Source organism: Galeopterus variegatus, unplaced genomic scaffold (assembly GCF_000696425.1).
Source record: "Galeopterus variegatus unplaced genomic scaffold, G_variegatus-3.0.2 Scaffold1770, whole genome shotgun sequence".
NCBI lineage: Eukaryota > Metazoa > Chordata > Mammalia > Dermoptera > Cynocephalidae > Galeopterus > Galeopterus variegatus.
The window spans coordinates 89,518-102,615 of record NW_007727881.1 but is presented as its reverse complement, the minus strand read 5'-3'; the positions used below and the strand labels follow the sequence as shown (position 1 = coordinate 102,615).

Genomic DNA, 13,098 nt, shown 5'->3' with positions numbered 1-13,098 from the left:
TTTTTGTCTTTTTCCGTGTCCGGCAACGGATCACAACCCTCAGTGTTGCCCCCGTACCGGACCGGGTACCGGCAACGGGATCGCAACCCTCGGTGTTGCTCCCGCGCCTCGCCCAGCCAGTGAGGGGGAACCGGTCTGTATGTGGGATCCGAACCCTCGGGCGGGAGCGCCACCATGCTTCCCAAGCGGCGCACTATCCATTGCGCCACCGGGCCGGCCCCTTCTATGTCTTTAATTTCACAGCTTAAGTTATCTAGATCACCATTTCTGCTGACAGTCCAACACATATTTAGTCTCACGTGTTCATTGGATGTTAAAGCAATGTGACTGGGGAAGAAATAAATGGTGTGTAATGTCGGGACAGAGAGTGCGAGAGTCAGTAGTAAAGTAAACCAGTAAGCCAGGCCGATGCTGTCAGGTTTCAGTGTCTCTGAAAACAGAGGCCTGAGAGGAGATTCTCTCTGGCCTCTGAAAACTATATTTTTGGTGCTTAATTATCTGGCTAAATAGATTTTTATGTAATTTGGTACAGGCACTAGAAAATATGCTGCATAGACTAGATGTTAAGAAGAATGTCTTTATTTAAGAGTCAACAAGTAACTTGAGATTATTTTATGATTTTCTATACCAGGTGCTGCTGCTGGAATTCCACTCAGTGAGGATGAGGCCAAAGTCTGCATGGTCTATGATCTCTTTAAAACCCTTACACCCGTATCAACTGCATATGCAAGAGCAAGAGGTCAGCCTAGTAGGGTATAGAATAAAATAGTATCCTTTGTTTCATTATAAGATTTTAAATTATCTTTAATTTGTTTTTATTAATACTTGAGAATGATTGTATGAGTGCTTCAGAATAAATTTATTAAAGTATATATTAGTATTTTAATGTAATAAATGGAAACAATTGGAATTTGGTACAGGTAATTTCAAATTAGGCTATTGAGTGCATTTGTATTTAATGTATGACTAAAATGTGTGGTTATTCTAACTATATTAAATTTGGTGAGAGCTGTGTTATATTTTATGTATTTCAGAACCAACTAATTCTTATATTTAATAACCTGTGGGTATTACTGTAATATTTATGGAAGGTCATTGAGAAACCTAATATCATAGTTTACCATCTACTGCCAGGGTGAGCAAAACTGTGGCCCTTGGTCTGAATCCAGCTTGCCACGTTTTTTTGTAAATAAAGCTTATGTATTGTCAGTTGCTCATTTTGAACTGTAGCTACAGAGTTGAATAGTTGGAATAGAGACCATGTGGCTACAAAGCTTAAAAAATATTTACTATCTGGCCCTTCACAGAAAAAGTTTGCCGAATGCTACTCTAGAGGGTAAAATTAAAGAATACTTTCTTACTTGATTACTTCAGTTAAAAATGACCTGTTGATTTGTTACTTAAATCTTATGTAAACTGTAAGGTTAGTTTTAGGGAAATGGATTTTATATGATCACATAGGGATTTTTAAAGCATTATCTTTTTCTATGCATGGTAAATGTCTCATTTTAATTTTTGTTTACAGGGGCTGATAGGATGTCTTCATTTGGTGATTTTGTTGCATTATCTGATGTTTGTGATGTACCAACTGCGAAAATTATCTCCAGAGAAGTTAGTGGACATTCATGTATCTTGATCCATGCATAATTAAGTAAAGCTTTATTTGTTCATAATGGTCATTGAAACCGTAACTTATAATATTTATATTTGCAACATCTATAAATTAGTTAAGTTTATCATTTAGAATGTTCCTATTTTATGTAGAACATGAGTCTTTGAATTGTTAATTTTGAGATTTAGTGAATGATTATTTTAATGGATATTTGGCTGTTTTGATAGAGGTTTTGTTTATATACTTAATTTTCTTAAATTCTCTAGCAGTTGTTATCTTAATGCCAAAGTTATTGTTTCCAAAGAGCAGAGGTTGCCTTCTTGGATGGTGATGTGATGATGAATCTTTCTGTAAACCTCCATAGGTCTGCAGTGAAAGAGACTGCATAATGGAAAAAATACAAACTCCTTCAATAAACTAACCCCCATTGGTTGAATACCAAAATAACAGTAAAGACAGGGGGGGGTCTCCCCATTGGTGGTGGGGAGACAGAAAGAAAAGAAAAAAGGTAGCTCAAAGAGCTTGGAGGGGAAAAAATAGGTAGAGACGAAGGGGCACATGGCCTGACAATATTTAGTTGCTTTAGGGATTCTTTCTGTGACCCCTGACATCCCTATGTTATATGGGATAGCAAGGCTATGACATTTGTGTCTTTCGTTTTAAGATGTACATCTCTGATGTAATCCGATCTCCTTAAATTGGTCATGCTGTTGAGGAATTTGCCTTGCTGGGGGTCGTTTAACCTGGTACTGGCAGAGCCAGGACTGGAACATGTTCTTGATAGTGCACACAACCACCTGGTGAAGAAAATAGTAGGACATGATTATTCTTCTCGATGTATGTGTAGTGGAATGAATCATTCATATACTCTTAGTTACAACTGAAACAAATAGAAACTTTGAAAGGATAGCAAGTAAGATAGGGTCAGCTGTCGAAAGCTATATTCTAACACAGAGCTGTCTTTTCTAAGCATTGTATTGGCTTTATCTGTTGAAGGTAGAAGCCAGAAAATGCTGCTGCATTCTTTAAAACAGATAATTGTTGCTAGATTCTTTAGAGGTTTTCTCTGACTTTTTAAAAATAGAAATTAATATTTAATACATTTACAGGTGTCTGATGGTATTATTGCCCCTGGTTATGAAGAAGAAGCCTTGAAAATACTTTCTAAAAAGAAAAATGGAAACTACTGTGTCCTTCAGGTTAGTGCAATTCATGTTTGAAACAGTAATTGCTCTTCTGTTTTGTGTCTTTTTCCCCCAGGTTTAATCTTGCCTTTATGCCGACACCCTTCTAATTTATCTCTCTTTACTGCAGCTTCTTAATCCTTAATCCTGCATTTTTTAGAAGAATATTAATTTTTGAAAGAAAGGGGAGGATGACTTTCTTACCTTTAATTTTAATTTTTTTAATTAAAAAAAATACATAGATTTACACGGCTACCTATTCAAAAGGTATTAAATGTTATGAAATGAAAGGTCTCCCAACCTTCCCTTCTGCTAAGGTTACTATTTTTAGAAGTAACTAATATTTTTAATTTCTCACTTACCTCTCCTGAAAGCAAATATTTGCTTGTATTCAAATATGTGCTTATTTGCCATGTGTATCTTAACTTCTCTAGCCGGTCACTGATCTTTAACTACTGCACACCCCTGCAGTGAATCACCTAGGAAATTCCTAGGAGTGAAATTAGGACTGGGTCACAGACTGTGTGTATTGGTAGTTTTGATAGATACTGCTCCTCTTAGGGGTTGTGTGACAAATTCCATGTTTCAGTGGAAATGTGTAAGGGTGCCTGTCTCCCAGTACCTTGCCAGCATTGTGTTCTTAAACTAAAATTAGGACTGGGTCACAGACTGTGTGTATTGGTAGTTTTGATAGATACTGCTCCTCTTAGAGGTTGTGTGACAAATTCCATGTTTCAGTGGAAATGTGTAAGGGTGCCTGTCTCCCAGTACCTTGCCAGCATTGTGTTCTTAAACTTTTTCATCTTTGTAGTTAGATAGATGAAAATACCGTCTTATCGCAGTTTTAATTTCTCATTATGTACGGGGTGAATATCTTTTCACACTAATGGTATTTTTACCTCTTTTTTATGAAATGTCCATCCGTATTCTTTGTTATTTTACTAGGTCGTTAAGATTTTTCCTTACTGATTTTTGAGAGCTCTTCTGTGATAGGGAAACCAGCCCATCATCTAAGATCGATGACTCATTGATAAAGCAAAGAGTTATTTGAATTGAAAGTAAAAATTCATAATGCTGTTTTTCACGAAGTATTTATTGATAGCAGAACATCTGTGTAATCCCAACTCCATATAAAGTCAAGTATATATCGTTGATCATTAAGGTATCAATAATTTTAAAGTCCACCATAGCTTTTCAAGGAAAGAAGATACCGCATTAAATATACATACTTTTTTCCTGTTGAAGGCCACTTGACAACAAGTTTAACCATGTAGTTAGCTGTCATTGTATTCTTCAGTTTCTTATGCAAGTATTTTTTGATGTTTTTAAGAGTATTAAGTACTTATGGCCATTAGCCATTGCATGTAGCATCATGGAAAATGTTCTCCAAAACCTGAGCTTATCTTCTTTATTTCAGAATTTGGTTTAGTTTGCACTTGGATGCATGATTACAGCAATGAAACAACTTATTTTTCTACCTGGGTAGGGACAAGTTTTTTTTGACATCACTTAGTGGGCAGTCATACTGATTTTAGAAATTTTATAATACAGAATACAGAGGAACATTTTAGGATTCAAGGAAATGTAGATTAAGCAAAACTAATATTTATGGGGGCTTGCTTATAAGTTACAGATATCAGTACTTTTTGAGTCAAAGATTACCCAATAGGTAAATGAAAAAATATTGTCAGGTTTATAAAAATACATAGGGAAAGAATGTTCATACTGCAGATTAATCCTGTCTTAATATCTTTTTAGTTCAAAATTTGGGGACGAAAGATAGCAGCGAGTGACATATGATCCTTTCCAAATACCAAAGAGACGGACTACAAATCCTGTTTTTTTCCTTTTAGCTTTTAATTCAAAAGTTAGGTATTTTGTAGTAGGTTTTTAGAAAGGAAAATTAGAATTTAACTTTTGTGCCACAGTCTGTTTATTAGCAAATCTGTTTTATCTGCTGACCTTCTAAAATAACTATATAGCATATAATTTAGTTAATGTAACCAAAATATGTTCACTGGAATCACTGGTTTTAATATTTTATGTATAAGTTGTAAACCTATAAAATGCTATAGGGTTGTAAAACCTATAAAAAGTTTTGGAGCAAAGTATTGGTGCCTGGCGATTGTGTTATATACCCACACTGAAATGACCTCTCTCATGTTTAAATTAGAAAAAATACATATAACTGTACTTATAATGAAATCATAAGTTAAATTTAAAAATTGAGGGATGTGAATATATAACTTGAACATTTGTATTTTAGATGGACCAGTCTTACAAACCAGATGAAAATGAAGTTCGAACTCTCTTCGGTCTTCGTTTAAGCCAGAAGAGAAATAACGGTGTCATCGACAGGTCATTATTTAGCAATGTTGTTACCAAGAATAAAGATGTAAGTATTAAAAAATCTGAACTGAATGCTAGTAACTTTCGTAGGTCTCTTGTCCATATTTATAAGCAAAAACATTTATTAAGGCCCATATTTAGAACTGTTTAAAGTGCAAACGGCCAGCTCGTCTTTGAGTTGTCAAGCCTGAGAGCTTAAAAAATGAATTAAAAATGAATATGAGAAGCTTCTGGGCATATGTACATACATAGAGATGCATCCTAAATTATACATAAATGGGATCATGTCTTCTATAGTTCTTTTCTGTAACTTGCCTTTTTTTCATGCACTAGGCTACAGATGTGTTTCTGTGTCAGTAACTGTGGACCCACGTCTTCATCTGAGAGGCCATGTGGCAAACCCATGTGTAGATGTACTATGATGGATGTTTAGGTTGTTTCCATTTTCAGTTGTTCCATTTCCATGATCAATGTTTTTGTGTTGAGACAAGTTTTTGCCTTGTGCTCTTTCTTATAGGAGGGGCACATTCCTAGGATAATGGTGATTTTAATACCCAGAGCACACTGTGGGGGTGACTGTCATCTCTGTCATAAAGATCACAAAATTGTGGCAGAGGGAACAGTTAAGAGATTTGCCTAAGATTGCGCTATAAGGAAATGCATGAGCTGGTATTTGTTTTCTGAAATATCTTAATTAGGCCTTCATTTTTGAAGGATATTTTTTCTGGTTCTAAAGTTGGCTGTACTTTTTTTTCAGTATGTTGAAGGTGTCACTCCATTGTTTTCTGGTCTGTCTGCTGGTTGTAGCTTCTGCCAGGTATTTTTGATTGAATGCTGGGCATTGGGTATCAAAACCTAGAGATTTCGAGGATCTGGACAGTTATTTTTCCTCCAGAGAGAGTCAACTCATGTATCTGGTAGGCAGATAAAGTGGAGCAGATCGTCTTCGTCCTGTCAAGGACTGAGCTGACTTGAATTTGGGCTTCAGTCTTCTTTGTGCTTCCCCCTGACTCTGCTGAAGCCCTGGGTGTCTCCTAGTATGCCTCTTCCCCAGTGTTCACTGAATTCCATCTTTGTCCCTGAGTCCTGTAAGACTGCCAGTGGCTGCGCTCAGCTTATTTGCCTCTTAGTTTATTGCATGTGGCTTAGAAAATGCCTTGAGGGAAAAGCTTAGCTTACCAGGCTCATTTTTCCTACTTCCTTTATCTCTGGGATCTTTACCTATCAGCACTGGCTATCTTATTAGCTCTGTGTCCAGCTTTTTGTTGGTTCCTGAAAGGGGATTGGTCTCTTAACAGGCCATTCACTTTAGAATTGGAAGCTGAGTAAGGAGCTGCAGCTTGTTCCGAAGCCTGACTCGTGAGGCTTTAAGTAGAGCTGCTGAAAATAAGCTTCAAAATCTTTAACACAGGCCATTCACTTTAGAATTGGAAGCTGAGTAAGGAGCTGCAGCTTGTTCCGAAGCCTGAATCGTGAGGCTTTTAGTAGAGCTGCTGAAAATAAGCTTCAAAATCTTTAACGGGAGAGTTCTGTGTGTTAACAATCATATGTTGATTAAGGTGTGATCTGTGTTTGCTGATTTAATGGATTTCCTTCCATTTTCATCTTTGAAAATTAATGGTGCCTTGAAGTAAGGAAACATGTAGGCATTTGTGGGGGTTATTATGGCAGTGGTTTCCAGTGTCACTTTGCTGCTGCCTCCACCCCCTCCTTAACCTTGGGCAGCCACTAATCTCTTCTTCCTTTTTGTAATTTTCATTCATTGTGCATTTGTGCAGGTTTTTGTGTTTTCATTTCTCTGTGGTAAATGCCCAGGACTGTTGATGCTTTGTGGTATGGTAGTCTTATTTTTAGTTTTTTAGGAAACTGCCAAACTGTTTCGCAGAGTGGCTGTACCTTTTACATCCCCACCACCAGTAGTTGAGTAATTCAGTTTTTCTGCATCTTTACTCACTTTTGGTGGTGTCTCTTTTTTTTCTTTAGAAGACATTCTGATAGGTATGTAGCATCGTGTAGCAACAGCTCACTGATTCTAATTTAATTTGCGTTCTTTCATGGCCCGTGATGTTGAACATTTTTTCTTGTGCTTATTTGCCATCTGTATATCCTTTTGGTAAAATGTCTCTTCTTATCTTTTGCCCATCTTCTAATTAATCGTTTGGGATTTTGTGCCTGAGTTTTGAGAGTTTCTCACCGTGTTTTAGGTGCTAGTTCTTTGTTGGGAGCATGTGGTTTGCAGATATTTTCTCCCAGTCTGTAGCTTATCTTTTCTTCCCTTAACAAGGTGTCTTTCACAGAGTAGAAGTTTTTAATTTTGATGAGGTTAAATGTATTAATTTTTCAGTTAGCTAATTTATCAGTTAGCTGCAGCTAATATCCTTTGTCCACTTAACAGACTGATAGGGATAATTATCCTTCTTTTCAGTTTGTATCCACTCTTTATATTAAAGATAATGACATTTTTGGCTATTGTATTTGTTGTTCTATTTGGACTAGTAGTTCACAATGCATTTTTGAGTAGTTTCTGCTTAGAATGTTCTAAACAAAGGAGCAAATGATCCTAATTTGATTTTTCCTGTACAATCTTAGCTGTGTGTGTGCATCGCAGTGGTTTGTAATGTCCATGAGAATTATTCTCGTTGTTGTTTCTGAACATAAATTTTATCCGGTGTCCAGATATTTAAAGGTACCCTGGTCGAGAAAATACTATTTGGCAGTTTTGCAGTGGGTATGGTATTTCATATCTGGGTAATATACATGGGTTTAACCCCAAGTTGTTGCAAAATGGCATTAATTTGAGTCTATGATGCATTAGAAATATTTTAAGTTCCACCACAAATATGTTAAATATTTGACCCTTTCAGTAAAACAGGGTGGTATGTAGCATAAACAGTTAACTTGACTCCATCATCAAGAGATATAATTACATTATAGGTCTGCTGCATTAAATAGCATGTAAGAAGCTTAAAGTTAAATGAAGTTTTAAAAGCCTGATGAGATTTACCATTCTGTGTTTGTTTCAGTTGCCGGAATCTGCCCTCCGAGACCTCATTGTGGCCACCATTGCTGTCAAGTATACTCAGTCTAACTCAGTGTGCTATGCCAAGAATGGGCAGGTAACCAGGCTGTCACACTCAGCTCAGGGGGACTGTTGTTTTACAAAATGATATTCAAAAATCCATCTGCCTCGGGTATTTGGACAGCTTGAAAGGGAACATTTGCCAAGTTTTTCTCTTCTGGGTTTGTCAGTATTTACTCAGCCCCTTGGTGGACTATTAAAACTAATGATGATTAGAAAGAGGCTATGGAACCAAGGACTAAAATTAGATTGCCTCTTGCTTAGAATGAGTTGGCACAGTTTGGATTAGTGGGACTCTAATAGCTGTCACAAAAGTGGTTTATTCACTCTCCCTTCCCCCAGTTGGTAGTATTTCCAGTGAAGAGGATTTAAGAAATAGTTCTGCTACCTAAAAGCCTATATTTTTGCAGCTTGCAGGGTATTTTCACATAGATTTCTTTTGTCGTCTTGTCAAGAATCTGTTGAGTAGAAAGACTGCTAGACTAGGAGTTAACTTGACCTTTTATAATCAGGTTTATTGAGGCATAATTTGTATACAGTAAAATTCACCCTTTTAAAATATATAGCATGGCCAGTATTCACAAGTTGTATGAATACTGCCCATTGTATGACCACTGCGGCAGTCAAGATATTGAACATTTCTTACTATGTGATGTTAAATAAGCTGGTTAACTTCTTTCCTAGTGTACCGAACCACAGCGTGCAAGATTGAGCTGGTTCATTGTGAAGGTCTTTCCTGACTCTGGGGTGAACTTGGTTTTGCTACAGCCTCAGCAGCATTAGGAGCTCTTCTCACAGCGTCTTGAACTCATCTCTTGGCATTTGTTAAATTTTTTGGCCCATAATTGGAAGGGGATGGGGTGTATTATTTAGCATGTGACCCAGAAGACCCTTTCCAAATTTTAGTGATCACCATCTATTAAGATTGCCAGGCTCTAGTAACAAAGTCCTGGGAGATTGTGGGTCTGGTCTCCTTGGGCTTAGGTTCTAGTAAGTCCCAGTAAGGCCATGTAGAACAGATACTTCACTATTGATGTCCAGGAGGAGCATGCTGCACGTCTGTTCATGGTCTGTTTTATCCTTTTGTAACTGGCAGAGTTGCCAGCAGCAGTGCCCAAAAAGAGATGGACCATTGGGCAGACCACTGAGGAGGTGTTCATTACAGAAACTAAAACCAGAAGACATACCTGTGCGTTAAAGTCATTGGTGCTTAGAATTCAACCCATTGAAGTAGAGGAAGGAAGGAAGATTTGTATCTGGTAGAATTTTTATAGGATACAAGGGTTCCTATAAATGTTCTAGAATACTTTATAGGATACCCTTGTCAGATCCTTATTATGTCAATTTCTGTGATCTGGTATTTTAACTGTAAGTTACAAACTGGTGCAAACACAGACTTTTAAATAACCGTAGTTGTCTTCATGCTCTTCCCCTACCCCCAAGTCATCAACAATATTATTTTGCATTCTAGAAACTTCCAGAAAGTCATATGTCAAATATGACTGAAGAGAGGTAAAAGGTATAAGTAGTAGTTTATAAACCTCTTACTCCCCAGTGAAACAGTATTAGGAGATGGGGCCTTTGGAAGGTGATTAGGCCATTTAATAGACAGATTTTACAAAGTTAATAGATAGATTTGGGGACTGTGCACTTTAATCCTTGGCTTTTTAAGAAGAATGTGTCATTGGAAGAGCGATTCATTTTAATGTCCACATTCGTCAGGTTATCGGCATTGGAGCAGGACAGCAGTCTAGGATACACTGCACACGACTTGCAGGAGACAAGGCAAACTACTGGTGGCTCAGACACCATCCACAAGTGCTTTCGATGAAGTTTAAAACAGGAGTGAAGAGAGCAGAAATCTCCAATGCCATCGATCAGTATGTGACTGGAACCATCGGCGAGGTAAAAGGCTTGCGTGCGTTCTGGGCGGGCTGTGTTTATATTTTCACCCTTTTATGTACAACAGACTTGAACTTAATCACTGCAGAGAGAAAGAGCTATTTTTCTTGGAATTCTGTATTTCTGAATTGTTTTTTATCCCTTTCTGAAAGCACAAACCTTCTCTGTCTTTTTAAGGTATAACCATGTTTAGTTTTGTGTACTTGTACTTCCCCTGTTGAGGATAAGTTTTTGATGACAAAGACTGGTTTTCTCCTATTCTGAGGCATCTCACAGTGTCAGGCATGATGCTCATGGCATGATAGGTGTGTATTCTACACTACTGTACAAATTACCTGATAGCAGGTCTCCAGTGCCTCTCTTCTTTCACCATATTTTCTGCAGGACCATTAACAACTTGATACATATTCTGTTACATTTCATGTTCTCTAACGTCTTCCGTTTTGAATAAGATATGTGGGAGCATTAAAATTGCAAGAATCAGTAGCTTGCTGAAAGACAGTTTCTGGATATAGCAAGTGCTAATGAGAACTGGATGGAAAACAGAGGGGTCTGGTGATCAGAAAGTGAGTGGTCTTTTACGAATTGACCACCCAGGGCTGTCCATTCAGGAACAACATAAGTGTCATAAGAGAGTGGGCCGCACAGTGATGTACTTGAAGCATCTTTTCTTTTTTACTTTAATACTTGGATTTTTCTGTTTGATATTACCCAACAAACCCCTGCTAACAGTTCAGGAAGAGTCTTTATATGTGAACAAGAATAAAAGTAGGTTAAAGCCAAAACAGCACCCAAAATGGAAGCACCTTTTTTAGTATGAATACCCATCTCAGGCCGTTTGTGCTGCCATAACAGAATACCACAGGCTGGGAAATATATAAACAATAGAAATTTATTTCCCGCAGTTCTGGAGGCTGGGAAGTCCAAAATTCTGGCAGGTTTGATGTCTGGTGAGGGCTAATCTGTCCTTTGAAACAGTGCCTTGTTGCTGCATCCTCTCAAGGGCACGAATGCTATGTCCTCCTAGGGCGTAGGGACAGAATGGGCGAAATACAAGTCACCAATCCATTCATGAGGCAAAACACCTCCTAAAGGCCCCATCTCTTAATACTGTGTCATTGGGGAGTAAGTTTCAACATAAATTTTAGAGGGGACACATTCACACCGTAGCAAATACTATAAATCATATTTTGATTTGTCTACAACTGACTTTTTTTGTATTCGAGACAAATTGCGTAAATTTCTAGAATGCCCATTGTCATCTGGTGCCTAAGTTGGGAATGGAGGATCCCTTTGAAAATCCTGTGGAATACGGTTTTCTATTTTCTTGTTCTGTTACAGGGATATAAATAGTAGATTTAACTTAGAGATTCAAGAACTAATTATATTTGGAATAAAATAATTTAGAAAGTAAAATGATATAGTCTCTATTTGGTAAACTTAGAATCACTTTTCTTCCATAATGAGAATATTTTAAAAAGCATCAGAGATTCTAGAAATATGAAATTGGATGTAACTAAGAGTCATTATTTACAATTAAGACCTAATTGTGATTGCATCAGGTAGAACTAAATATGGTGCTAGCCTAACCTCCCTCCTCCACCACTACCTCCTTAGGGTGAAGATTTGATAAAGTGGAAGGCTCTGTTTGAGGAAGTCCCTGAACTACTAACTGAGGCAGAGAAGAAGGAATGGATTGACAGGCTAAGTGAAGTTTCTGTCAGCTCCGATGCCTTCTTCCCTTTCAGGGATAATGTAGACAGGGCCAAAAGGGTAAGTATGGAATTGGTGGGTGTCACTTTGCCTCACTTGGGGTGACAGAGACGCAAAGGATTACTCAAAGCCCATTTTTTCTGAGCAGTGAGAAGCTCTGAAGGGGTTAATTTTCCAGGAACCCTCAAGTGAGAGAGGCATTCCTCCTTGGAAAAATAACACCAGACTGGGGTCTTCTCCCAGTATTTATTTTCCAGGGCAGGAGGTTACAGAAAAGGAATATAGGTGGAGTTATGGCTAAATATAGTTTAATAATAGAAGCTGGTAGCATCAGTGAAATAACAAGGTGACATTCCATAATGCAATTTGCAAAACATTAATTCGATCCACCAACAAAAGCTTGTTCTTAGCAAATACTGTCTTTTCCTACAGCAATTTCCTTAGTATTTTTACATAACAATCAAGTAACTTTAGGTTAACCTGCTCCAAGGGCATCTGTCCTTGAGCCAACAACTTTGCTGTGTTACAATTCTTTATCTACAACAGAGACTTTACCCTGGGGAAAGTTTCCTGTCTTGCAAGCTTAACATTTCTATGTGTAATTTTTAAAAGTTAGGCTAAACCTGAAACTACAGGGCTTTGAAAGCTAGGCCCTGTGAAATACATTTGCTTTATAAATGTTAGTATACTCCATAGGTGGGTATTCGCATAGGATGGAGTGTCATGTAGAAACCATTCAAAAATCCTGCTTCTGCTTTGTAAGGTTCTTTGAGATAATGTATATCAAAGCTGTGGCAATATGATACAGATCAGTAATATTTAGAAGATTATTTGACCTCTTCATTTGATGCATGGATAACCCAAATTTTGTTATTTTGCCTTTTTGACTGAGCAAATCATTGTTGGCTTATGCTTTTATTAGAGGGGGATTCTGATTTTTGCAGGTTTTTACATAAAGTTGTGTCCTAAAAATCAATATCTATTTTTCCTTCAGAGTGGCGTGGCGTACATTGCTGCTCCCTCAGGCTCTGCTGCAGACGAAGTTGTGATTGAGGCTTGCGATGAGCTGGGAATAATACTCGCCCATACAAACCTTCGGCTGTTCCACCACTGATTTTATCACACATTATTTTATGGTTTGCTTGTATGTAAGTGAACAATCATGTGTGAAATTTAGAAACTTAAAAAAATAAAGACATTACGTCTTGGTAATTGGATCCATAGTGTTTGGCGGTTGTGTTTTGCCTTGAAGATACAGG

At 37.6% G+C, this 13,098-nt stretch overlaps 1 protein-coding gene across 1 annotated transcript in view; it reads left to right on the top strand.

Annotated features, from left to right (window-relative positions):
- The window catches only part of ATIC (5-aminoimidazole-4-carboxamide ribonucleotide formyltransferase/IMP cyclohydrolase), a 27,190-nt gene extending 14,134 nt beyond the window's left edge, over nt 1–13,056 (top strand). Inside the window, exons 8-15 of the mRNA XM_008578832.1 lie at nt 632–739; nt 1,526–1,611; nt 2,722–2,811; nt 5,063–5,191; nt 8,169–8,261; nt 9,947–10,129; nt 11,744–11,899; nt 12,834–13,056. Coding sequence (XP_008577054.1) covers nt 632–739; nt 1,526–1,611; nt 2,722–2,811; nt 5,063–5,191; nt 8,169–8,261; nt 9,947–10,129; nt 11,744–11,899; nt 12,834–12,953 — 965 coding nt within the window. The 3' untranslated portion in view covers nt 12,954–13,056. The remainder of the gene's footprint in view (nt 1–631; nt 740–1,525; nt 1,612–2,721; nt 2,812–5,062; nt 5,192–8,168; nt 8,262–9,946; nt 10,130–11,743; nt 11,900–12,833) is intronic.
- Nucleotides 13,057–13,098: the final 42 nt, after the last annotated feature.